Source organism: Ctenopharyngodon idella, chromosome 5 (genome assembly GCF_019924925.1).
Source record: "Ctenopharyngodon idella isolate HZGC_01 chromosome 5, HZGC01, whole genome shotgun sequence".
Taxonomy (NCBI): Eukaryota; Metazoa; Chordata; class Actinopteri; order Cypriniformes; family Xenocyprididae; genus Ctenopharyngodon; species Ctenopharyngodon idella.
This window is the reverse complement of record NC_067224.1, coordinates 24,165,020-24,189,785: the sequence shown is the minus strand read 5'-3', so window position 1 is coordinate 24,189,785 and position 24,766 is coordinate 24,165,020. Positions and strand designations below refer to the sequence as shown.

At 36.9% G+C, this 24,766-nt stretch overlaps 2 protein-coding genes across 3 annotated transcripts; both read right to left on the bottom strand.

The window, feature by feature from the left end:
• Positions 1-590: 590 nt before the first annotated feature.
• Positions 591-2,961, bottom strand: LOC127512518 (chemerin-like receptor 1). Its single transcript, XM_051893492.1, has 2 exons — positions 2,736-2,961; positions 591-2,227 (listed from the first exon to the last, which is right to left on the bottom strand). Exon 2 carries the CDS (start codon positions 2,191-2,193, stop codon positions 1,171-1,173), a length of 1,023 nt encoding a protein of 340 aa, XP_051749452.1. The 5' UTR covers positions 2,194-2,227; positions 2,736-2,961; the 3' UTR covers positions 591-1,170.
• Positions 2,962-3,094: 133 nt separating this feature from the next.
• Positions 3,095-20,578, bottom strand: cmklr1 (chemokine-like receptor 1). Of its 2 annotated transcripts, XM_051893487.1 has the most exons (4): positions 20,450-20,578; positions 20,173-20,343; positions 6,443-6,661; positions 3,095-6,069 (listed from the first exon to the last, which is right to left on the bottom strand). In XM_051893487.1, exon 4 carries the CDS (start codon positions 6,048-6,050, stop codon positions 4,986-4,988), a length of 1,065 nt encoding a protein of 354 aa, XP_051749447.1. In that variant the 5' UTR covers positions 6,051-6,069; positions 6,443-6,661; positions 20,173-20,343; positions 20,450-20,578; the 3' UTR covers positions 3,095-4,985. The 2 variants fall into 2 exon arrangements, with proteins under 2 accessions (XP_051749447.1, XP_051749448.1); XM_051893488.1 differs by lacking the exon at positions 6,443-6,661.
• Positions 20,579-24,766: the final 4,188 nt, after the last annotated feature.

The window sequence follows — 24,766 nt, the reverse complement described above, 5'->3', positions numbered from 1 at the left end:
GTTATCATTACTAAGCGTTTTCTTGTGGACTGTTTCCTGGTTTCCGTTTGGATTGTTTATTCTTTGTGATTCTCTGCTGCCTGCCCTGAACCTTGCCTGTGTACTGGACTGTGTTTGTTTGCCGCCTGCCCTGATCTCTGCCTGTGACCCGATACTGTTTGTCTGCCGCCTGCCTCGACCATTGCCTGTCCTTGTTTATGTTCCTGCCTTTGCCCCTGTCTACCTGTGTAAATACTGTCCTTAATAAAGTTTGCAAATGGATCCCCGCTCTGCCGACCCATCATTACACTCTGAAACTCAGAGTTTGTTCAGCTATAGTTTCATGCAACAGGCCACTAGTTTCCTAGTGTGTGCCAGTTTGTTCCCTTAGTTACTGATTATCGCCAACTGTTTCTAATTGAGTTCTTTTATTATACCTCCTGTATTTACACCCCTGGTTCTGTTCTCTGACGGTTCTCGTTAATGTATGGTTTGGTTTGCATTTATCCTGTGTTCCTGTGATCTTCTGAGTCTTTTGGATAGTTAATAAAATCTGTTATTTGAATCGTCTTCGTGAGTGCTACCTGCATACATGACACATGCACAAATGATAGGTAAAAAAAAAGTAAAAATTTAATAGTTATCATAGAATTCTGCAAAAATCATCAAGCAAAATGGTGTTTTAATATACAAAACTTTTGTAGAAAGTAGCTTATTTATAATGATTTATTCTAGACGTTTCAGCTGTGTTACATGCAACAAACAATTGTACAACTTGTTAATATTCAGTCTTTTCCAGGCCAGCATTCTCTAGTCCGACTTAGATGAGAATAAAGAGAAATATCGGTAACACTTTACAATAAGGTCTCATTTGTTAACATTAGTAAATGTATTAACTAACATGATCTAACAATGAGAAATACATTTGTTACAGTATTTATTCATCTTTGTTAAAGTAATAAAAATACTGTCATTCATTGTTTGTTCATGCTAGTTCACAGTGTATTAACTAATGTTTTTATTTTAATAATGTAATAGTAAACGTTGAAATTAACATTAACTACGATTAATAAATGCTGTAGAAATGTTGTTCATTCTTAGTTCATGTTAATTAAAGTAGTTAACTAATGTGAACTAATCAAACCTTATTGTAAAGTGTTACTAAAATATCTTTTGTCCAAGAATTGAATTTCAGACAGCAGTGGAAAGTCTGTTATCCACAGAATTGGTAATGGAAGTTCTTTGGAAAGCGCTCCGGGTCTCCTCATCAATGGCGCTCTCAATCTTTGACAGGAAGGAATAGCATTTCTTCTTCAAATCCTTGGCCATGAATGCATAGAGGAATGGGTTTATAAAGCTGTTTGCAGTGGCAAGGGCTGCAGATATTTGTAGGGCCGTGTGAAAGACAGGATCATGCTCAGTTTTGCCCACCTCTAGAATAGATGTAATGTGAAATGGCAACCAACAGACAAAAAAAGTTGTAATCAGTAATGTCATGATCTTGTACGGCTTGGATGATTTGGACATTTGGTTTGCTTTAAGTTTACAGATCAGGACGGAGTAACAGGTGGAAATGGTCAGGAACGGAATTAAAAACCCAAAAGTAAAACGTGTGAACACAACGGTACTGTGGTGATCTTTATAGTTGGTATAACATTTGACCGTACGTGAGTCATGTGTAATATCTCTAAATTTGGCAGGTGGAATGCTAAGCAAAGCAGACACAAACCAAACCATCATAACAACTAAAGAAGCTTTCTTTATAGTGCGTTGATTCTGGGCCCAGACAGGAAACTTGACTGTGATGCAGCGATCCACACTAATGATGACCAGGATGAAAATGCTGCTGTACATATTGATGGTCATAACAAAAGAGGCGAATTTGCACATAAAGAGCCCAAAGATCCAGTTGTCCGTAGCTATTCTGCTAATGATGAAAGGGAGAGTAGCGCAGAAAATGAAGTCAGACAAAGCCAGGCTCAGGTACCAGGTGGTGTTCACTGACTTCTTCATCTTAAAACCAGTAATCCAGATCACCGCACCATTTCCAACGATGCCAAGAAGGAATATGATCACATTAAGAATAACTGTGATTACACATGCTGCTTCCTTGCAGTATCCAACAGGTAAATCCACAGAAATGTTTATTGCGTGATTTTTAAGATCATTTTCAAAATTACTGTAGTCGTAATCTGCTTCTGTAGTAGAATCCATTATGTCTTGTTAGAACTAAATAGGAAGTAAAGTTCTGTAATGAAAACAACAGGCAATTTATCCAAACAAATTTAAAGTGAAGCCATTTTGCACATTTCTAAAAATGAATGCAGTTGCTGAGTAAAAACATCATGACACTTGATTTGCAATGAACTGCCTTTCCCACAATTTCCATCAGGTTTAAACCACACAGGACCACAATTTGCACAAGTGGCATGTTATTAGCGTTTGAATTTTAAATGCATCTAACTCACTTTGAAACTTCAACATGTAAAAATTACGACTGACAAGTATGTTTGTTAAGTTAGGAAGATGTAATGTTTCTTATTTTGTATCCTATCTGATATCTACAGCCTGTAAAGGTGGTTGCAATCCTGAATTTATAAAGTATCTTAGTTGATTTTGTTGCAGCATGGAATTAGGAACATACATCTTAATTCAATTACTGCTCTCAAGTGTTCACCGCATGATCAAATACACATCTTGTATCTTATATATCTTTGATGCACTGGCTCATATAACATCTATAAATAATAACTTACCTCACAATGTAAGCCTCAAAATGCCGTTTTCAATGCTTCAGATTCGTACTTCTGCTGCTGGGTTGTTTTCTCATAAGACAAATGCAGACAGAGCTATTGACCAAATATTTTAACACCTAGTTCCTCTGTAAGTTGCAAGCAAATTTCTGAGAACTGATACTGTTGACAGCCACTCTTAACATACCATATTCAAAACAGCTCTGTTTATCTGATAGTTAGCAATAGGCTGGTTTGCGGTTAAGACCTGAGAATATAGCGCCATTTCAGTGAGCAGGCCCCAGTGTGTTAAACTCTGCCTTCTTTACCATTGTGGGACAATGCTGAAGTGTGGTATATTATGAAACTCAAAGCACAATGACTGCAGTCAAATAATGTTTATTAGTCACAGAAAAGTTCAGTTATTATACAAGTGGTTATGAAAATTAAAGAATGCTTGCTTACATTAGGAATCCATCTGCATTGTGCATAATGATGGCTTGATTTACTATAAATCACTGAAAATTAGGATTGTTTAAAAAAATGTAATCAAATTAACTGCAAATTCTAATTACAAAGCCTCAAATTAAGATAATTCAAAGACATTACATTATTGTGGCAAACATGTAAATCATTAAATATATATTACAAAAAAAGTGGCTTCAATAGTCAGTATATTGTTTATTACCATGTCATTTACAATAGGCATGACTGGCCTAAAATTATGTTGAAATTGTGGGAAAGGCTTCTTTCACACAGGGTGGGTTATCACATTCTATTTTGTCTATGTACGTGTTTTTTTGTCAGATATTTTTGGTTGTTGCACCACATTTTAAGATGCAGTGTCACTTTAAAAGCAGTTCTAACTTTAAAAAAAACATATCTTGCAACCCTTTTGTTCTGTTTCATTTTGTTGCACTCCAGCAGTTTTGAATGCAATAATGCATCCAGAATAACATTTAGGTGGTATTTTAAACTTAAATTGCACAGATGGAAAGAAAATTTATGTTCAGGTGGCATAATCTAAGAAAAGTCCATAGGGCCAACTTTACTGTTAATGAGAAGGAATTTTCCATGTTGATTTTTCACAGATGTTTTACCTGTATTCAGAGTTATGCATTGCATTATGTTGTGTTTTAGGGTTAAACAGTCTTTCAGGACCTGAAGTGGGACAATCATATTGACTCCATTGTGGAAAAAGGCCCAGAAGAGATTGTGCTTCCTTAGTTGAGGAAGTTCAGCTTGCCACAGGCACCGCTGATGCAGTTCTACTCAGCCGTCATCGAGTCTGTCCTCTGCACTTCAATAACTGTCTGGTTTAGGTCAGCTACAAAATGTAGTTAGAAAACCACAGGGGACAGTTCGGACTGCTGAGAGAATTATTGGTGCCCCCCCTGCCCACCCTCCAAGAACTGTATACACCCAGAGTGAGAAAAAGGGCTCAGAAAATCACTCTGGATCCCTCTCTTCCAAGCCACCTTCTTTTTGAACTTTTGCCGCCTAGTCGACACTACAGAGCACCGAGCACCAGAAAAGCCAGGCACAAGAAAAGTTTCTTCCGCCAGGCAATCTATGTCATGAACAGTTAAATGTTCTCCCCACGGTGCAATGATAAATATGTGCAATATTACTTGACAATACTGTCTTCCTATTCCATTCCCTGTTAATTATTCTATTCTGTTCTGTTTGTATATAGCATTTTTGTTATACATATGTGTGTCTTATTTACATATGTCTTTAGTTTTTATTTTACTATCTGTGTATGTTGTTGTCTTTGTGTACTGAAAGCTTCTTCTGTCACCAAAACAAATTCCTTGTGTGTGCAAACATACTTGGGAATAAAGCTCTTTCTAATTCTGATTAAAGGAAATATCCACAAACTTAACGGATAATGTCATGGAAGAAAATTAAGAAAACTCTCCTTCCATAAATTTTGCATCTGAAAGAGAAAAATCCTACAAATGCATATGCAACAAGGTCATCTGAAAAAATAACTGTGTCCATGCCTTTTCATTGCTAAAGTAGAAATAAAGTTGAAATATTTTTTTTTTTTTTTTTTTTACAATTAATCATTCTAAACTGCATTAAATCACGTCAAACTCCTCTACAACCAGCTCCAAAAAACCTGCCTAAAAGTTTCTAGTAATCCTAAAGACCTTGATTAGTTGGTGTGTTTAATTAGGGTTGGAACTAAAGTCTGCAGGACTGTGGCCCTCCAGGAACTGCGTTAAATTGACAGCCCTAATGCAAAATAACTTACTTCTAGTTTATTTTTTAGATATGAGTGGACGCCCTGGCATCCACTGAGCTAGAGCGAGACAGGTAGCGACTGATTGTTCGGCCATCTTCTCCAATAGCATTCTCAATCTTTGATAAGATGGAGCTCTTGAACTTCTTCCTGAAGTCATTGCCCATGAAGACGTACAAAACAGGGTTTAGGAAGCTGTTAGCGGCAGCAACAGTGGTGCCAATGGTCAGTCCGTGAGTAATGACCTCATTGCTGAAGGTTTTGTTTTGTTCGATTAGCACAAATGTGTGGTACGGCAGCCAGCACACGAAGAAGGTCAGAATGAGAGCCGTCATGATCTTAAAGGGTTTGTTGGACTTTGCCATTTGGGTGGCTCTCAGTCTGAGGATGATGACAGTATAACAAACGATGATGAGGAAGAAAGGGATCACAAATCCAAAAACAAAGCGGCTCATTGCAATGATTCTGTGGCTGTACTGGCTGGAGGTGTAGTTGTTCATGCATCGGTTTGTGCCCAGGTAATTCTGGACATCACGGAATACAATAGATGGGATACTTAAAGCTGCAGAGATGATCCATGCGAGTACAATTAACACAGATGCTTTTCCAATAGTGCGGTGATTCTGTGCCCAAACAGGAAACATGACGGCAATGCAGCGATCCATGCTGATGATGACAAGGAGGAAGATGCTGCTGAACATGTTAAGGAACATGACAAAGGACGTGAACTTGCACATGAAGAGGCCGAAGATCCAGTCCGAGGTGACACCATAGGCTATGTTAAAAGGCAAACAGGCACAGAATATGAAGTCAGATAGAGCCAGGCTCAGGTACCAGGTAGTATTGACTGTCTTCTTCATGCCAAACCCTGCAATCCAGATGACCACAGCATTTCCTCCAAGGCCCAGCAAACAGATGATCAAATTGATCACCAGCAACAACAGGCAAAGAACCTGAGTGAAACATGTGTTGTGGACTGGTGTGTAGACTGAACCTTCTTCGTAAGTTATATTACTGGAGTTATTATAATCAGTGTAAATTTCATATTCACTAGTTGAATCATAGTCAAATAGAAAATTTGTTGAATCCATTGTAATTTACGTTGATTCCCTGTAAGCAGACAACAAAAAGATCTTTTGTTAGTTCAATTGTTCTTTAAGTATTAATATCAGTAATATCACAGTCACTGTTCCCAGATTATTTTTTGCTCAGTAATGTCATTTCAACCTAAAAGTTCAATGTAATTTCATAATAATTCATTTTGTGATTTTTTTATAACTAAAATATAAGTTAGATTCACAACAAAAGATTTAAGAGAGAAAAAAGCTAAAAGTAAAATAAATCTTTTTGAAAAGTTAGTCATATTAAATAAAACTATTCAATATTATATAATATAAATATTATAATAATTACAAGCATCTCTGTGGACAGAAGCATTCAAGTAAATGTTCACAAGACTTATTAATAGCTATCAGTCTCTCACCTTAGCAAAAAAACAGTGCCTCCAGCATTACTGCACCAATAACCATTTGACATCTGACAACTTTGTCGCTTTTCCATTTATAAAGAACTGGTGTCTTGTCCTTCTCTTGGGCAATATTGTGCATGACTGCACATGCTGTACTTCCACAAAACATTTCCAAAACTGTTTTTGTTTTCCTCATCAACAAGTTCCCCTACTTTCACTTCACATTTTGTTCTTCTAGATTTGGAGAAATAGATTCATAAAACAAACTTTAAGCTTTGGCCATCTACAGTGATCTGACATATTTCAATTATCCCTATCAATAAAAATTATTAAGTGATCATTTAAAATCATTTCCCTATAGAGAAATTCCAGGTGTTTTGCTTAATATTTCTCTAATCAAACTTGTTTTCTTTTGAGTATTGTTTGTTTATTCAGTATCACTTATTTTATAAAAACTAAAGCTTAACTATCCCCTTAAATTTGACTAAAAGCTAGTTCCTCCATGACATCATGCCCCAGGAAGTGATTTCATTTTGGGGTGAAAACAACAGCACTTGTCAGTATCAGTAATGGATTTAATGAATTCTGTGATGTTTTTTGTGTATAGGTTGATTAGTCTCATTTGTTCCACCATGTACAATTATCATAAAATTACAGAAAGATTTTCTCTGAGACCTTACATGTCACAGTCTGGATGTCCTGTAAAGAGCACATTCAGAGATACCAAATGTTCGGAGGTTTCACTGTGACCACTCCCTCTCCTTGTTCTTTAAAAATGTCTGACATTAATTTTGTGATCAAATTTAACACCCTTATGGAAATATGATAATGTTTTGTTTTTTATCATTTACATCTGACTAATTTTCAAATTGTTTGTCATAAATCAACATCTCAGGAAAATGTTATGGGGTTTCAAATCAAAATATGACTTTCTGTTATGAAACAGGACATCGATTTTATACATATACATTGCATAAAGCAAAATGGTATATAAAATCATTCTGTTATATCTTTCATAACATAGTTGAGAATCGTTATACAAAGTTTGGTATAAAAAAATCCTGAAACCTAAAAATTGATTGGTGATTTAAAAAAATCCCATTGTTTTTGCCTTTTTATGTCTATTCATGTCTTATTTTATTTGAGTCCTGGTGTCCACTAAAGAGGACATAGCATAACATATGAATAAAATATAATTTTTTCATTTATTTTTCCATTTTTTCTTATGCTCTAAACAATGTAAATATACTAAATTCATAAAACCTTTTTTTTCTAGTAGTCAGGAGGATATAAACATTTCAAGAGATGGTTAAAATGGTCAAAGATAACTGATAACACCATCATGTAAGCCAACTTTCAGTCTCTCCCTGAGCAATGGCTAACTTTAGCTCTTTATTTACATCCTGTTCATTTCTAAGAAAGTGTTCTACCTGTAATATGAAGCTTTACCTGTAAATATGAAGATACATTTCTAGCTCTGACTGGTTTAAATCATAATTTTGGCCACCCCTGAAATGGGTCATACCAACATTACCTGAGCAGTTTAAATAAATACCTATAAAACCGGGCTCATTCAGGGACGTGTAAAGTTATAATAGGCCTACTAACTTTAAAATTATTTCTACTCTACGTTTTTTTAAATAGCCTATAGAACATTTAAATGGTGGCTGTCAGCTTGACAGATTTATTCAAACATGCATTATATAGGCTATTAAAGAACATTAAAAAAATATATAATTAATATGTAATATGGTGCATATATTTAGCTAAATGCTCCTCTCTAGAGTTAATTTTTCTAGCTGACTAACAAGTTTATGGTCACTGAATATGCTTGTTCTGAGGTAAATGTGACGTTACGTTTGTTTGTTTACTAGCTTTTTTATTACTGTCTTTCCACGGTTGAACACTGAGTAAGCGATTACACGAGACATGATATGGATTTCGGAAAGTTGTTCTGTATCTTTTAACATACCTTTAGGTGTTCATTCATGTTTATTTCACGCTGTAACTGGTATTAAAGCGGAGGAGAGGATCAGTTCACGTGCGCGTCAGGCTGCCGCTTCTCTTTAACTGAGGCTACAGCAATCTGTTACGACACATTAAAGAGCACCAGATCCGTATCCTTGCGCTCTTTTAAGTGGATATACGGAAATCCTTTACCTTTTCTAGTGGGTATAAGGCATATACCTGTGTATCACGTAGACTACAGCACTGGGGGGATCCCCTAGGGGAGAAATCGTGGGGGCCCTCGTGCTTGGAGATCAAAGACTTTGGGTGCTTCTCAAAACCTACTCAAATCATGCTACATCCTCCAGCCTGTGACCCGGAAACCGATCGAAATCAGCCATCTATGAGCGAGGATACACAGGCAGAAATCATATTATTATAGGGAGATAAAAGGGTCTGTATCTCTTACCATTGGAGAAAGTGTAACAGCTAACTTAATCACGTGCGGCACCTCTCAGCCTATCGTGTTGCCGTTCAAAACTCCTCCCTCGTACTGCCAATGCGTACCGCCCGTACCACCAGTTAGCATTAGCCGTTACGCTTTTTTGGCTAAAGGTTGCAGGCTTGCCTTCCAGTGGCTTTGACACAGGTGTATCCTTTGCGGAAGTCTTTCTCGTCAAGAACGTTAAATGTATGCTTTACTTTTGCAGTTTCTATAAACCTTACATCTCACATATTTCATCGGGGCATACGTTATTAATATCTATTATGATTTTTTTAATTAACCAAACTTTAACAACATGAGGGCAAATCCCTCGAGTGCAGCTGATTACGCTTTGAAGTGACGCTCAAGTGATCAAGAACATTTCAATATACAAATAACATTTCCTTCAATTCCTCCTCCGTCTTCATTTTTAGGGGTTCAAGCGCATAGCGCTGAAACCTTATTGTAATTGTTACATTTTCCAAGGATTAGCGTTCTCCCCTAAAAGTGATAGGGCAGACCAAACCGTAAGTCGTAGAGACTTAAAACTTTGAGGGCTGGTAGTACTCATACTGCCTACAATGTCACCAAGACTCGGCCCAATCGGCCTGACGGGGGCGCTACAGCAGTCAAAAGTATGAAATGACTCATAACTAAGGTGGACAAGATGCATGAAATGGCGAAATGTTCGGGTATTTCGGGTTTTTTGAAAAACCTACTTCTGCGAACTAGTCCTCGGTTTTTGACCCGATCGGAACCAAACCAGACAGAAATGTTCTCTGGAGTCTTAATATCAATAATTATCAAAAAAATGTTGCAATTTTGATTCATGGTCGCTAAGGGGTGCCAAAACAAACAATGAGGGCAGAGCCACTTCTACTAAAATGGCTACAACTCAAGAACGAAATGAGATATTTGCACTCGGTACACGTGTGTAGGGCCTCAATCTTTGGTCACAATAAAAATAATCGCGTTGATTGGACACTAGGTGGCACTATACTTGAGAAAAACATGAAAACAGCTGTAACTATGCAACCGTTAGTCCGATCGACTTGAAATTTGGCATGCAGTGTCTTGGTCCAAGGAGGCATGACAGTCTATGAGGACATTGGCGTATCTCAAAAAACATGGCCGCCATCAGCCAACTAAATTTGAGCACCTGTTAGACAAGGTTAACAGAGGCCGATCGGAACGAAACTCGGTGGGTATGTTCGACTCATGGTCCTAGAGGTCTGTAAGAATTTTGAAAGAAATCAGCCACTAGTTGGCGCTAACGAGTTTTATGCCTCTGTAATCATGTGCGGTTTCACAGATCCACACAATATGCATATCATTTGATAGATCTCCTAATGCTGAACAACTTTGCCTCAAGAGCCAATGCTGTCAATCAAATCGTTCATTAATTATTCATGAATATCTGAAAAACCTACTTTTGCGAACTACTCCTAGGTTTTTCGCCCGATCGGAACAAAACCAGTGCAGGACAATTCTCTGGACTCTATAGATCAATAATTATCAAAAAAAGTTGAACTTTACCCTTTGGGTCGCTATAACAGGGTAATTTAGAAAATGGGCATGGCAAAATATACTCAAAAGCCTATAAATCCTAAACAAAAACTCAGAACTTCACAAAATTAAGTGAGCACATGCAGCATATGACTCTAAAGAAGCATGCCTATAACTGTTAAAAAGCTTTAAAAATATATATTTTTAATGGTTTTGGTTGAAAATATATATAACTTTGGGTGTGGTTGACTTATTTTCATGGGAGTCACGTCCTTAGACTCCTGAAACCTTGCAGAGTCCAATGATACTAGACTTGCCAGGTTTTGGCTTATGGTTTGTGCAACGTTGTGATTTAGTGCTTAAAAAACTTTTGCGAATATCTTCGAAACCGTTAGTCCGATCAAGAGGAAACCAGCGTAGGAAACATGTAGGTTATTTTTTATGCTCTCATATACATAAGTATCTATAACTCCAAAACAAAATGAGATATTTTCACCAAAATTAACACGCATATGTATGGGCACACTCTGAGGACACCCAAAAAAAGTGGTGGAGATCGGGCAATAGGCGCCGCTATAACTGTCAAAAACCTTTAAAAACCATATTTTTCCTTAGTAAATTGCCTGTATTGGCTGTAAATGGTCTTTTCCATTTATTATCTAAGTGCTTACATGCTTGCTAAATATAATACCTTTTTATGTGCTTAAAGGCCTTCAGTGCTTGAACCCAGATAAATGCTGCTTGCAGGTTTAATCTTTCCTTGCATCCTCCCCTCACATCCTACTAGGGTGGAGCTGAGCCACGAGGAAAGGAAACAAGGATGCACAAATAAGAAATGAGAAACACCCTCTATATACAGTCTTAAAGGGACTTTAGTGTAGACGAAAAACAGTTCTGCTATGTTTCTGTGATCTGATAAGGCTGCAGACTCTGCATGCAACATTCACCCTGCATGTGTGAATGCAGTCAGTTTTGACCGCAAAAGATGAGGTAGGTTTGATTGGATGTTATGTATTTACAGCATTTTGCCTGCTAGAAATACATCCTCGGTTTTAATGTTGGTAGGGTAGAATTATATGAAGGGCAAAACTCAGCATTTTGTTCGCGTACCCCCAGGAGTATGCTTACAACAGTGTGGGAACCACTGATTTAAGTGAACTTAAAACTTAACATAAACATCTTCACATAAACCCATTATAATAAATGTCATATTTACCTGTGGCTTTCCTACCCGTGTAACAGGTATGAAATATACAGAAATTAAATAAAATTAACAAACAAAACTTTAGTTTTCACTGCATAAATTATAAATAAAAATGGATCAATCCTTATTAATGCTACAGTTGTCTCTGTTAGCTTTGTCCTTTGATTAACATTGATGACAGACATCACTGGTTTATTAGGCTACAGTCACTTTAAGAGCTGACGCTGCTGCACATGAAGCGGATATGATTAAAGAACTTGTACTGACAAGAAGTGAAAGCCAATAGAACGTTCCATTAAAACACCAGGGCCCAGCAGCAGCACTACGCTTCCACCATTTTGGGGTGAAAGCGCCTCGGCAGTCCACTAGCTTCTATGGCAATATCAGCTGCTTTGTTAAAAAAACCAAAACATTACATTAAAGCTGAAATTCAACCTGAATGATGACAACACAGGATAACATACAATCGGGGGACTTCCGGGTTTAAGATGGAGTAAGACGTGAGTTTTGTAGCTCCGCTGATTTACATTCAAATTTCATTAAAACAAGACAACATAAAGCCAGTTAGTGCTCTTGAACCGTTAATAGTGTGACAAACGTTCAACATCAATCGCAATTTTCTTGCTTAAATGCCGTCAAAGAAACAAGGAAAGAAAGATGTCGCTGAGGGAGAAAGTACGGCCAAGACCGCGGGCTCGATGGAAGAGGCCAGCTCAACAGTAAGTAATGACCCGGTGCTGCTTGCAATTGAATCTCTCCGATTGGAGCTGGGCAAAGTTAAGACTGATATTAAAGAAAGTTTGAAAGGAAAGATTGCGACGCTGGAGAGGAAAATTGATGCGAAGTTTGATGCAATGCAGTTAATCATAAATGACCATCGCACAACTCTCGAACATCTTGAACAGACCGCTACGGCCTCGTCAGATGCTGTTATGAAACTACAAGCTCATGTTAAAAGTTTGTCCGAGCAGGTGTCAGAATTAACGGAGAAATGCATCGATCTGGAAGGCCGTTCTAAGAGGCAAAGAATCGCGGGAATCCGACAAGGATTGGAAAACGGTCAAGGTGCTAGAGAATTTGTAGCTAAGCTGCTGATGGAGGTGCTTGAATTAGATGAGCTTCCTGTGCTGGATCGCGCGCACCGAGCTCTTCGTTCCCGGCCTGAGGACAGTGACCCACCGCGTCAGTTTATTGCTCGGGTACACCATGGCCATACAATGGAAAACATCATGCGCAAAGTGCATGCATCATCACAAAGTTTCTGTTATGTAGCGGACTCATGTTGGACTTTTGTGAAGTCTCTGCAAGTAATATGCGGAGGTCGGCTTTTCTTTTCTACTTTTTGTCTTTTATTATACGTTTTTGTTGCCTTCTAGGCCTACTTCGTGGTGAGTTGTGCTGTACATTTGTTCTGGTAACAGCTAAACATGTTCTGTTAGCTAATGTTTTGTTGGGAGGGTGGGTGGGTCAGTGCTAAAGGTTTCCACGGTAACAACTACCGGTGTGTAGGTAATTGGTTGGAGCAGATTGATGTTGCAATAATCACTGTTTATGTTAAATAATCAAAAATGCAAAGAGGGCGTGTTTAAGTTTCTCCACTTGGAATTTTAAAGGTCTGAATGAACCAGTTAAGAGAGGGAAAATATTATCTCATTTAAAATCGCTGTCTTCTGATATTATGTTTCTACAAGAGACCCATTTGAAACGTACTGCACATGTTAGACTGAGATGCAAATGGATCGGACAAATATATCATTCCAATTTCTCTGCCAAATCTAGAGGAACAGCTATCCTTATTCTTAAAGGAGTCCCATTTAAACATAATTTGACTATGTCAGATGAAGAAGGGAGATATGTAATTGTTGTTGGGGAAGTATTTTCTGTGCCATTAACACTAGTCAATGTTTATGGACCAAATTGTGATAATCCTGAGTTTTTCAAAAAAGTATTTGATCTAATTCCATCTATTTCAGATACAAATCTCATAATTGGGGGTGATTTTAATTGTGTCCTTGACCCGTATTTGGACAAATCCTCCACAAAAATAGTTAGTTCCAATTCCAGTAAATTTCTGAATGCATATATAAGTAATTCTAATATGTTTGATGTGTGGAGAATTCTCTATCCGTCAGCTAGGGAATACTCGTTTCATTCTCAAGTACATAATATCTATACCCGAATAGATTATTTAATTCTGGATGGTAAACTTATGCCAAAGGTCTGTACGGCTAAATACCATAATATTGTTATCTCTGATCACAGTCCAGTGACTTTTTCTATTAAGATAGATAATATGGAGAAACCACAAAGAAATTGGAGGCTTAATTCTCCTTTACTTACAAATAAAGTTTTTATTAATCACTTAAAACGGGATATAAAAATGTTTTTCGAATTAAATGACAAACTGGACATTTCTATGGGGGTGCTATGGGACACATTTAAAGCATACATTAGGGGTTGTATTATCTCCTATCAAGCGTTTCAAAGAAAGAGAAATAGGGCTGAAGCAGAGGTATTAGAAATTCAAATTCGCGAATTAGATGTGGAAAATGCTAAACACCCATGTATTGAAAAATATAAAAAAATTTGTGCACTTAAATATAAATTGAATGAAATTCTCACTTCTAAAATTTCAAAATCCTTTCAGTATGTAAAGCAAAAATATTTCGAATTCGGTGATAAACCTCAGAAACTTTTAGCTCGACAACTCCATAAAACAGCATCTGAACTGACAATATACAAATTAAATCAGACACAGGAGAATTTCTCACTTCCTCTAAGGATATAAATAGTAGGTTTCAAACATTTTATGAGACACTGTATTCATCTAAAGGAAATATAGATCCTACAGTTATGGCAAAGTTTCTAGACCAACAGAATCTACCCTCATTAAATCAAGAGCAAGTTGAGGAGTTAGGTACAGAAATTACTATTAAAGAAATATCGGATATTATAAAATCTCTAAAAGGATGTAAAACTGCTGGTCCAGATGGATTTTGTAATGAGTTCTATAAAGCCTACAATGAATTACTATCACCTTATTTATATAGGGTTTACAAACAAGCATCTATAGATCAGTCTCTGCCGTCCTCCCTAAACGAGGCAATTATTATTGTAGTCCCAAAAAAAGGAAGGAACCCAGAGGAACTGGGTTCTTTTAGGCCGATCTCACTTCTAAATACTGATCAAAAAATTCTGGCAAAAACCTTGGCACGCAGACTAAATACAGTAATTAGAAACTTGGTGCATCCAGATCAAAATGGCTTTATACCTAAACGTAACTCTTCTTCTAATCTTAGGCGTCTTTTTAACATCATGTACTCTTCCAGAGCCTTGGCACAAGATTTTGCCATTCTGTCATTGGATGCAGAGAAGGTATTCGATCAAATTGAGTGGCCTTACCTATTTGCTGTACTGAAGAAGTTTAATCTTGGAGATCACTTCATTTCATGGATTAAATTGTTGTACTCTAGTCCGTGTGCAAGAATTCTCACAAATCAAACAATATCTTCTCGTTTTGAACTACACAGAGGTACAAGACAGGTTGTTCGCTGTCACCACTTTTGTTTGCATTAGCAATTGAGCCTTTAGCTTAGGCTATTAGAGCCCATTCGGGTATTAAAGGCTATAAAACCAGAAGTACTGATAATAAATTGGCGTTATATGCAGATGATGTAATTTTATTTATTTCTGAGCCCAATAGTAGCATTCCAAACATCCTTAATTTGATTAATTTCTATGGCACATTTGCAGGATATAAAATTAATTGGGACAAGAGTGTGTTGATGCCAGTTACTATCAAGGATTCTTCTTGGCTTCATCATTTGCCCTTTAAGGTTGCTTCAGAACAATTCACATACCTAGGAATTGAGGTGACAAAAAAGTTTTCCAACTTAGTTAAGGCTAATTTTCAACCCCTGTTGTCAAAACTTAAATCTACGATCAGTTTCTGGAGAACACTTCCTATTTCTCTTGTGGGAAGGGTAAATGCAATCAAGATGATATTTCTCCCGCAATTTTTGTATATGGTGCAGAACATTCCTGTATTTCTGCCCAAATCCTTTTTCAAAAAATTGGACTCTATCCTGGTCCCATTTGTTTGGAACTACAAAGCCCACAGGATTTCGAAACACCACCTATGTAAATCCAAAATACAGGGAGGGCTCGCCCTACCTAATTTTCTTTTTTACTATTGGGCTGCGAATCTGAGGTTCTTGACTTCATGGATAGATTTTACTCCGGCGTGGGAGAGTTGGTTGGTGCTGGAACAGGACGAATGTGCTCCATATTCTATTAATGCAATACTTTTATCACCCAAAGGTATAGCTAATTCACTTTATAATCACAACCCTGTTATTCATAATTCTATTCGTATTTGGAAACAGTTAATGACACATTTTAAATTCATCCAAATGTCATTTTTGTTATCTATCTCAGCTAACCCCGCTTTTTGCCCTTCGATGTTAGATAGTGCATTTGAGATTCGGAAAAATTTAGGGTTACGAAACATAGGGGATTTATATGTGAATGGAAAATTTGCTTCCTTTCAGCAGTTGTGTGAAAAATACAATATCCCTTCTAATCACTTCTTTAGGTACCTTCAAGTTAGAGACTTTGTGAAGTCTAACATTTCTAATTATGTCACGGCTACACCTGTGTATCTGGACACATTTCTGGAAAGATGTCTTCGAGAGGGTAGTACCATCTCATTGCTCTACAAGGCTTTAGAACAGGTGAAAAGTCCATCTACGGAGAAAATTAAATCTGCCTGGGAAGAAGAACTTGCAGTAGAAATTCCTAGTGAAATTTGGGAACAAAGTCTTGAACTGGTTCACAGATGTTCCGTTAATGCAAGACTTTGTCTTATTCAGTTTAAAGTGCTTCATAGGCTTCATTATTCCAAGTGTAAATTAAATAAAATATTTCCAGAAGTGTCTCCATTATGTGACAAATGTCAATTTTTAGACTCTAACCTGTCTCACTGCTACGTCATGTGTCCAAAATTACAACGTTTCTGGAACAAAATTTTCCAGGTATTTTCAGAAACATTGGATATGCTTATTGAACCTGACCCTATATTAATTATATTTGGAGTTTCCGAAGAATTTTTGAGACTTGCACGGGTACAACAACAGTTTGTTTCATATGGGATAATATCTGCTAAAAAACTTATTCTTTTGTTTTGGAAGAAAAAGGAAGTTCCAACTCTTATATTATGGCTGACAGAATTGTCAAGTACACTACATCTGGAGAGAATTAGGTATACCCTAATAGACAAGACTTTGTTATTTGAAAAAAATTTGGTCCCCTTTTATTTCCTTTTTGCAAACTTCTGATTAATATGTTTATCATGCCTACATTACCTGCCTTTACCATTGGATAGCACTTATGGGTTGAGTTTTTAGGTGGGGGGGGATTTTATTTTTATTTTCTGTTCAACTGTTATTTCTATGACTATTGTGTGTATTTTTTTTTTTTTTTTTTTAAAGCCTATTTGTTAAAATTTAAGTTTTGTTTGCATTTTAAAAAGTGTAATTACAATTGACTTGCTGTTAAAATTTCTAATAAAAATATACAGCACAGAAACACAGAATAACATACAATCACTAGTGATCATCAAATCCATTTATCAGTTTATTTTACAGACTTTGTGTTTAAGTCTTCCACTTTTCTTTGCAAAACCTTTGCTCTCTAGAAACCCAGTCAGTTTGGGTTAAAATTCTTTGAAGTTCAAATATTAGCATTATTATTAGCATTATAAACACTGAATTAACACCAACATATGAAATTAAATTATAGAATTATTGGGAATGTTGGACAATAAATATATAACAGACAGAGCTGGGTAGTAACGGATTACATGTAATCTGGATTACGTAATTAGATTCCAAAAATCAAGTACTTGTAATTAGAGTAAATTACTTTTTAAAATATTCGTAATCAGACTACAGTTACTTTTTTATGGATTACATATTTACACAATGGCAGTAAGTTGTTCACAATTCATTGATTCTCCTAATTTTTTATTTTTTTAACGTTTATATTTTTTTATAATAATACTGCCGCTTATATACGTTTGTGATTCTTCGAGTTTTTCCGGTGGTGAGGGGGAGGGCTGTGAAATGGTGCACAGAAATCAGCAACAACAAGAATATTTGTTTTTGTAATGTTGCTGTTTTCTAAATTTACTTAATTTTAAGTAAATATGTTTTAAAATCATAAGATGTGAACAAGTGATTTGTTTTATTCAGTGTTACTATTAGCAAACACTAAGAGGTACATTAGTGTTAGTATTTTGAAGTATTAACTGTCCATACAAACCCGATTCCAAAAAAGTTGGTACACTGTACAAATTGTGAATAAAAAAGGAATGCAATAATTTACAAATCTCATAAACTTATATTTTATTCACAATAGAATACAGATAACATATCAAATGTTGAAAGTGAGACATTTTGAAATGTCATGCCAAATATTGGCTCATTTTGGATTTCATGAGAGCTACACATTCCAAAAAAGTTGGGACAGGTAGCAATAAGAGGCCGTAAAAGTTAAATGTACATATAAGGGACAGCTGGAGGACCAATTTGCAACTTATTAGGTCAATTGGCAACATGATTGGGTATAAAAAGAGCCTCTCAGAGTGGCAGTGTCTCTCAGAAGTCAAGATGGGCAGAGGATCACCAATTCCCCCAATGCTGCGGCGAAAAATAGTGGAGCAATATCAGAAAGGAGTTTCTCAGAGAAAAATTGCAAAGAGTTTGAAGTTATCATCATCTACAGTGCATAATATCATCCAAAGATTCAGAGAATCTGGAACAATCTCTGTGCGTAAGGGTCAAGGCCTGAAAACCATACTGGATGCCTGTGATCTTCGGGCCCTTAGACGGCACTGCATCACATACAGGAATGCTACTGTAATGGAAATCACAACATGGGCTCAGGAATACTTCCAGAAAACATTGTCGGTGAACACAATCCACCGTGCCATTCGCCGTTGCCGGCTAAAACTCTATAGGTCAAAAAAGAAGCCATATCTAAACATGATCCAGAAGCGCAGCCGTTTTCTCTGGGCCAAGGCTCATTTAAAATGGACTGTGGCAAAGTGGAAAACTGTTTTGTGGTCAGACGAATCAAAATTTGAAGTTCTTTTTGGAAAACTGGGACGCCATGTCATCCGGACTAAAGAGGACAAGGACAACCCAAGTTGTTATCAGCGCTCAGTTCAGAAGCCTGCATCTCTGATGGTATGGGGTTGCATGAGTGCGTGTGGCATGGGCAGCTTACACATCTGGAAAGGCACCATCAATGCTGAAAGGTATATCCAAGTTCTAGAACAACATATGCTCCCATCCAGACGTCGTCTCTTTCAGGGAAGACCTTGCATTTTCCAACCTGACAATGCCAGACCACATACTGCATCAATTACAACATCATGGCTGCGTAGAAGAAGGATCCGGGTACTGAAATGGCCAGCCTGCAGTCCAGATCTTTCACCCATAGAAAACATTTGGCGCATCATAAAGAGGAAGATGCGACAAAGAAGACCAAAGACAGTTGAGCAACTAGAAGCCTGTATTAGACAAGAATGGGACAACATTCTTAGTCCTAAACTTGAACAACTTGTCTCCTCAGTCCCCAGACATTTGCAGACTGTTATAAAAAGAAGAGAGGATGCCACACAGTGGTAAACATGGCCTTGTCCCAACTTTTTTGAGATGTGTTGATGCCATGAAATTTAAAATCAACTTATTTTTCCCTTAAAATGATACATTTTCTCAGTTTAAACATTTGATATGTCATCTATGTTGTATTCTGAATAAAATATTGAAATTTGAAACCTCCACATCATTGCATTCCTTTTTTATTCACAATTCACAATGTACAGTGTCCCAACTTTTTTGGAATCGGGTTTGTACATTGCACCTTAAAAATCTGTTGAGGCTCTTGTTGGTGAATAGAATATATTTTTTGGAATATATTTTTTCTTTAGTACAAGAATAGTACAAGATTATCCTACAATATATGTGACATCAAATAAGAGTTAGCACAAAAGTAATCTAAATGTAATCCAAAAGTAGTCAGATTACGTTACCAAAAATGTGTAATCTAAGAGATTATATTACTGATTATAAATTTTGTCATGTAATTTGTAATCAGTAACTGATTACAATTCATAAGTAATCTACCCAGCTCTGATAACAGAATATAACAGCTTGACAGTAAACTGTTTTTGCAGTGTTGTCTTATATTAATATCCGTTAAAGCAAGACTATGTAAAACACAGGAAAAACACAGCCACTGTGTCCAAAAGTGGCAATTATGGGATAACAGACACAGCAATGCATCATGTTCTATAAGATCATTATCTCTGTAGCGTGATCCAGGGGATTAAAACGTACAATATATATTTCAGACCTAGAGGAGTAATTTACTATTACTATTACTCCACTAGGTCTGAAATACGTTTTAATCCCCTGGATCATGCTACAAACATGATGATCTTAACTTTATTAATTATTAATTTATTAATTTACTATTAATAGTAAATATGTAAAGTTGCATAAAATGGAAATACTCAATAAAGTAGGCAAACTACGTTACCTCAGATGTGTTGGATTCAGTGGTGTAACTTTGTTTTAAAAAGTGGCTGGGACATGCGTGTGGGACATCCGCCCCTTTTAGTTACTGTTGCTTTGTCAGACAAGCCATGCCGCTCTCACGCCACACATCATGTTCTCACAGAATGAAAATTACATCTCAGAGCAAAGAGGACTGACAACATGTCGACAGAAAAGACAGAGCAGGTTACTTTTGGTATGAAACAAAGTCTCAGCTTTCAAATTTTGTAATTTTTTAAAGAAACTCAAACAATAAATACCGTTTTGTGGCTCATTAATGTGTCGTGACAGATAGCTGCATTTCAGTTCAAGCGGCGCCGGCACGTGAACCAATCATCTCTTCCTACTAGTAATAAACATGAATTAACATCAGTACACACCATTTAATCCCCCCCACCCCCCACATTAAAACCAACATTCAGTGATAAAGCGCTCTTCTGTGCACGAGCGCCAAGAGAGCACAGTTGCATGCCACTGATAACAGCAGCAACGTCAACGAACACTCGGCATGATTTGAAAAACAACACATTGCAGCGCCAGATAGCCTCTTATTTAAAAAAACTAAATTAATGCTTTGCTAGTCAACTGGAGATGTTTCATGTGTATTAGGTACATCCATGCCGCAAGATGTTTCAAAAAGTGGTAGGGACAATATCGACCCTGGTGAAAAGTGGTGGGGATGTGTCCCACCTGTCCCACCCGGTTGGATTCCACAACTGATAACATAAAACATAGGGTTATATAGGCTAAGACTAAGTGGCTAAGTACAACATTTACTGTAGGTGTCATAAAATTTACTGAATTTGAGAAATTTTCTCAATTTTCTGATTTGGCTGTGAGATTCGACGCTTTTGGGTGCGTAAGATGTGATGGATTCTATTGTCCAGTTGGCATTTTCACCCCAAAATGGCTGCTGTGCTACCGAAGAGGCCGAAGTGGATGTTACCCAAAAAGCATCAGAGCTCCGTCTCTTGGGTTCTATACCAGGGTGAAGTCAGCATAAGTGGGACATCAGCTAAAATGGGACAAATAAGCTTTTTGGTGTAGTGCTCTTTAAAAAAAATTATAGATAATGGTGCGTGGTCTTGAAATGTTGCAATAACAGTACCTAATTTGAATATCAACATTTGATTGGTAAAATATAAATCATGTGGGTGTGGTTACTACTCAAGTGCTGGAATGTCTGAGAAAGCACATGTTAATTGCCCGTACATAGTTTAAGTCTAATGAAATTGTTAAGGTTTTAATTCTAATACAAACAGTATTTCAATCTACAATATACATTTTTATTACATCTGTTCATGTGATAATTACATTTTATCCAATTATGTGTATGTTTCTTCATTCTATTTTAAAAATATATCAAGTTTTGTTACTGTCCTAATTTACCTTAATGTGTTAGATAAAATGGGCATTCAGCTAAAGTGGGACATCCTATTAAATAGAAGATAATACATTGCTTAATGGGGGAAATTGTTTTGTTTTACAGAAAATGTCACAAAGCTATAGGCAGAAAGGAAAACATTGGAAAACATGTCAGCCAAGCAGAAGATACAGGTATAATCAGTGGGGTGAAGAAAGAAAGAAAGGGGCAATCAGTGAGTACAGGGTAAGGCCATGCAGGCCAGGAACCTAGACTGTTTTTTGGCCAGGGCATGGTGTGTTCCAAAATCCACTCTTGAAAAAAGAATGAAAGGTGTTGTGAGTGGATGTAGTCATGCCTCTGGGAGAAAACCATTTTTGTCAGAGTCATCTGAGAAGGAACTGGCAAACATGTTAAAGCATATTTCACCAAAAAAAAAAAAAAAAAAAAAAAAAGCTTTTGAATATGCAAAAGCTAATTGAATTAAAGAATTTTCTGAAACCAAAAACACAGCAGGCTATTACTAGTTCCAAAACCTTTTAAAAAATGAATCCAGAGCTGAGCATGAAACATCACCACCATCATAACACAATCTGAAAGTGTGCCTGTTTTTATAGTTATTCTTTTACATTTTGGAAAAAAAAATTGAAAAAAAAAAAAAAAAAAAAATATATATATATATATATATATAGCCAAATTATGATGGAAAAAGCGCAATCTGCATTAATAAATAGCATATTTTTAATGCGTTAAACTGAAAGAAATTAATCACATGCGTTACCGCTCTAATTTTGACAGCACTAATATGTAGCAGGCTATATATACAGGTGCTGGTCATATAATTAGAATATCATCAAAAAGTTGATTTATTTCACTAATTCCATTCAAAAAGTGAAACTTGTATATTATATTCATTCATTACACACAGACTGATATATTTCAAATGTTTATTTCTTTTAATTTTGATGATTATAACTGACAACTAAGGAAAATCCCAAATTCAGTATCTCAGAAAATTAGAATATTGTGAAAAGGTTCAATATTGAAGACACCTGGTGCCACACTCTAATCAGCTAATTAACTCAAAATACCTGCAAAGGCCTTTAAATGGTCTCTCAGTCTAGTTCTGTAGGCTACACAATCATGGGGAAGACTGCTGACTTGACAGTTGTCCAAAAGACGACCATTGACACCTTGCACAAGGAGGGCAAGACACAAAAGGTCATTGCAAAAGAGGCTGGCTGTTCACAGAGCTCTGTGTCCAAGCACATTAATAGAGAGGCGAAGGGAAGGAAAAGATGTGGTAGAAAAAAAGTGTACAAGCAATAGGGATAACCGCACCCTGGAGAGGATTGTGAAACAAAACCCATTCAAAAATGTGGGGGAGATTCACAAAGAGTGGACTGCAGCTGGAGTCAGTGCTTCAAGAACCACTACGCACAGACGTATGCAAGACATGGGTTTCAGCTGTCGCATTTCTTGTGTCAAGCCACTCTTGAACAACAGACAGCGTCAGAAGCGTCTCGCCTGGGCTCAAGACAAAAAGGACTGGACTGCTGCTGAGTGGTCCAAAGTTATGTTCTCTGATGAAAGTAAATTTTGCATTTCCTTTAGAAATCAGGGTCCCAGAGTCTGGAGGAAGAGAGGAGAGGCACACAATCCACGTTGCTTGAGGTCCAGTGTAAAGTTTCCACAGTCAGTGATGGTTTGGGGTGCCATGTCATCTGCTGGTGTTGGTCCACTGTGTTTTCTGAGGTCCAAGGTCAACGCAGCCGTATACCAGGAAGTTTTAGACTTGCACACAGTGCCAAAGCTACCAGTACCTGGTTTAAGGACCATGGTATCCCTGTTCTTAATTGGCCAGCAAACTCACCTGACCTTAACCCCATAGAAAATCTATGGGGTATTGTGAAGAGGAAGATGCAATATGCCAGACCCAACAATGCAGAAGAGCTGAAGGCCACTATCAGAGCAACCTGGGCTCTTCTAACACCTGAGCAATGCCACAGACTGATCGACTCCATGCCACGCCACATTGCTGCAGTAATTCAGGCAAAAGGAGCCCCAACTAAGTATTGAGTGCTGTACATGCTCATACTTTTCATGTTCATACTTTTCAGTTGGCCAAGATTTCTAAAAATCCTTTCTTTGTATTGGTCTTAAGTAATATTCTAATTTTTTGAGATACTGAATTTGGGATTTTCCTTAGTTGTCAGTTATAATCATCAAAATTAAAAGAAACAAACATTTGAAATATATCAGTCTGTGTGTAATGAATGAATATAATATACAAGTTTCACTTTTTGAATGGAATTAGTGAAATAAATCAACTTTTTGATGATATTCTAATTATATGACCAGCACCTGTATGTGTGTGTGTGTGTGTGTACCCCCCACCCAAACTTTCTGACCCCCCTGAAGGCCACTGTGGCCACAACCATACTATTCTCATTATTCAGTTTTTTTTTTAAAGATATTCAGTTCACACAATCATGCAATCTCTTGCTCTGAACATGGTAAAGCAGGTTTGTGGAGCCATTACTCACCACAATCTTTGAGCTCAGATACCTTCAAATAATATTAAAAAATATATTTTAAAAAAACTCAATTTGCACATTTCTTTTGGCAAAATGGCTATTAGAATAAAACACAAAATACAAAAATGTAAATTATTTGACATACCTTAGCAGCCTAAAAGCACCATTAGTCTGCCCATTCTATGCAGATTCAACTTCATATACAAGCATTTACCGAAAGGGAAGGACAAGTATGAAATGACTTCACTGTGTTCAACCCTGTTACAGGAAAGTTTTTTGCTTACCACAGAGACAGATTAGCTATAGTCAGACTATTTGCACCATTTATTTATGATCTCATAGTTTGAAGGAAACCAACACATGTTCTGTAGGTGTAAGAAAACTAAGACAAATTTAAACCCAGAAGCTCAAAATTTTAAGGAAAATGTAAATAAGGTGTTTTTGTTTAGGGTTGGTGCAGGAAACTCTGCAAGAGTGGATCTCGAGGGCCAGAGTAGTCCATCCCTGATCTAGATGGATTTCTCTTCACCCCCCCACCCCTTTAAAAAAAAAAGAAAAAAAGAAAAAAAAAAAGAAGAATCCTTGGGTGGATCATGATCTTTAACTTGACATGAACTGGAAATTGCGGCCGCCCTTTTCCCCTATTATGACATATATCTGAGCATGTCAAACAAGAA

What these genes read in the sequence shown, in the direction of transcription:
- cmklr1 (XM_051893487.1), bottom strand. Translation starts at nt 6,050, where the DNA reads ATGGATTCAACAAATTTTCTATTTGACTATGATTCAACTAGTGAATAT.
- LOC127512518 (XM_051893492.1), bottom strand. Translation starts at nt 2,193, where the DNA reads ATGGATTCTACTACAGAAGCAGATTACGACTACAGTAATTTTGAAAAT.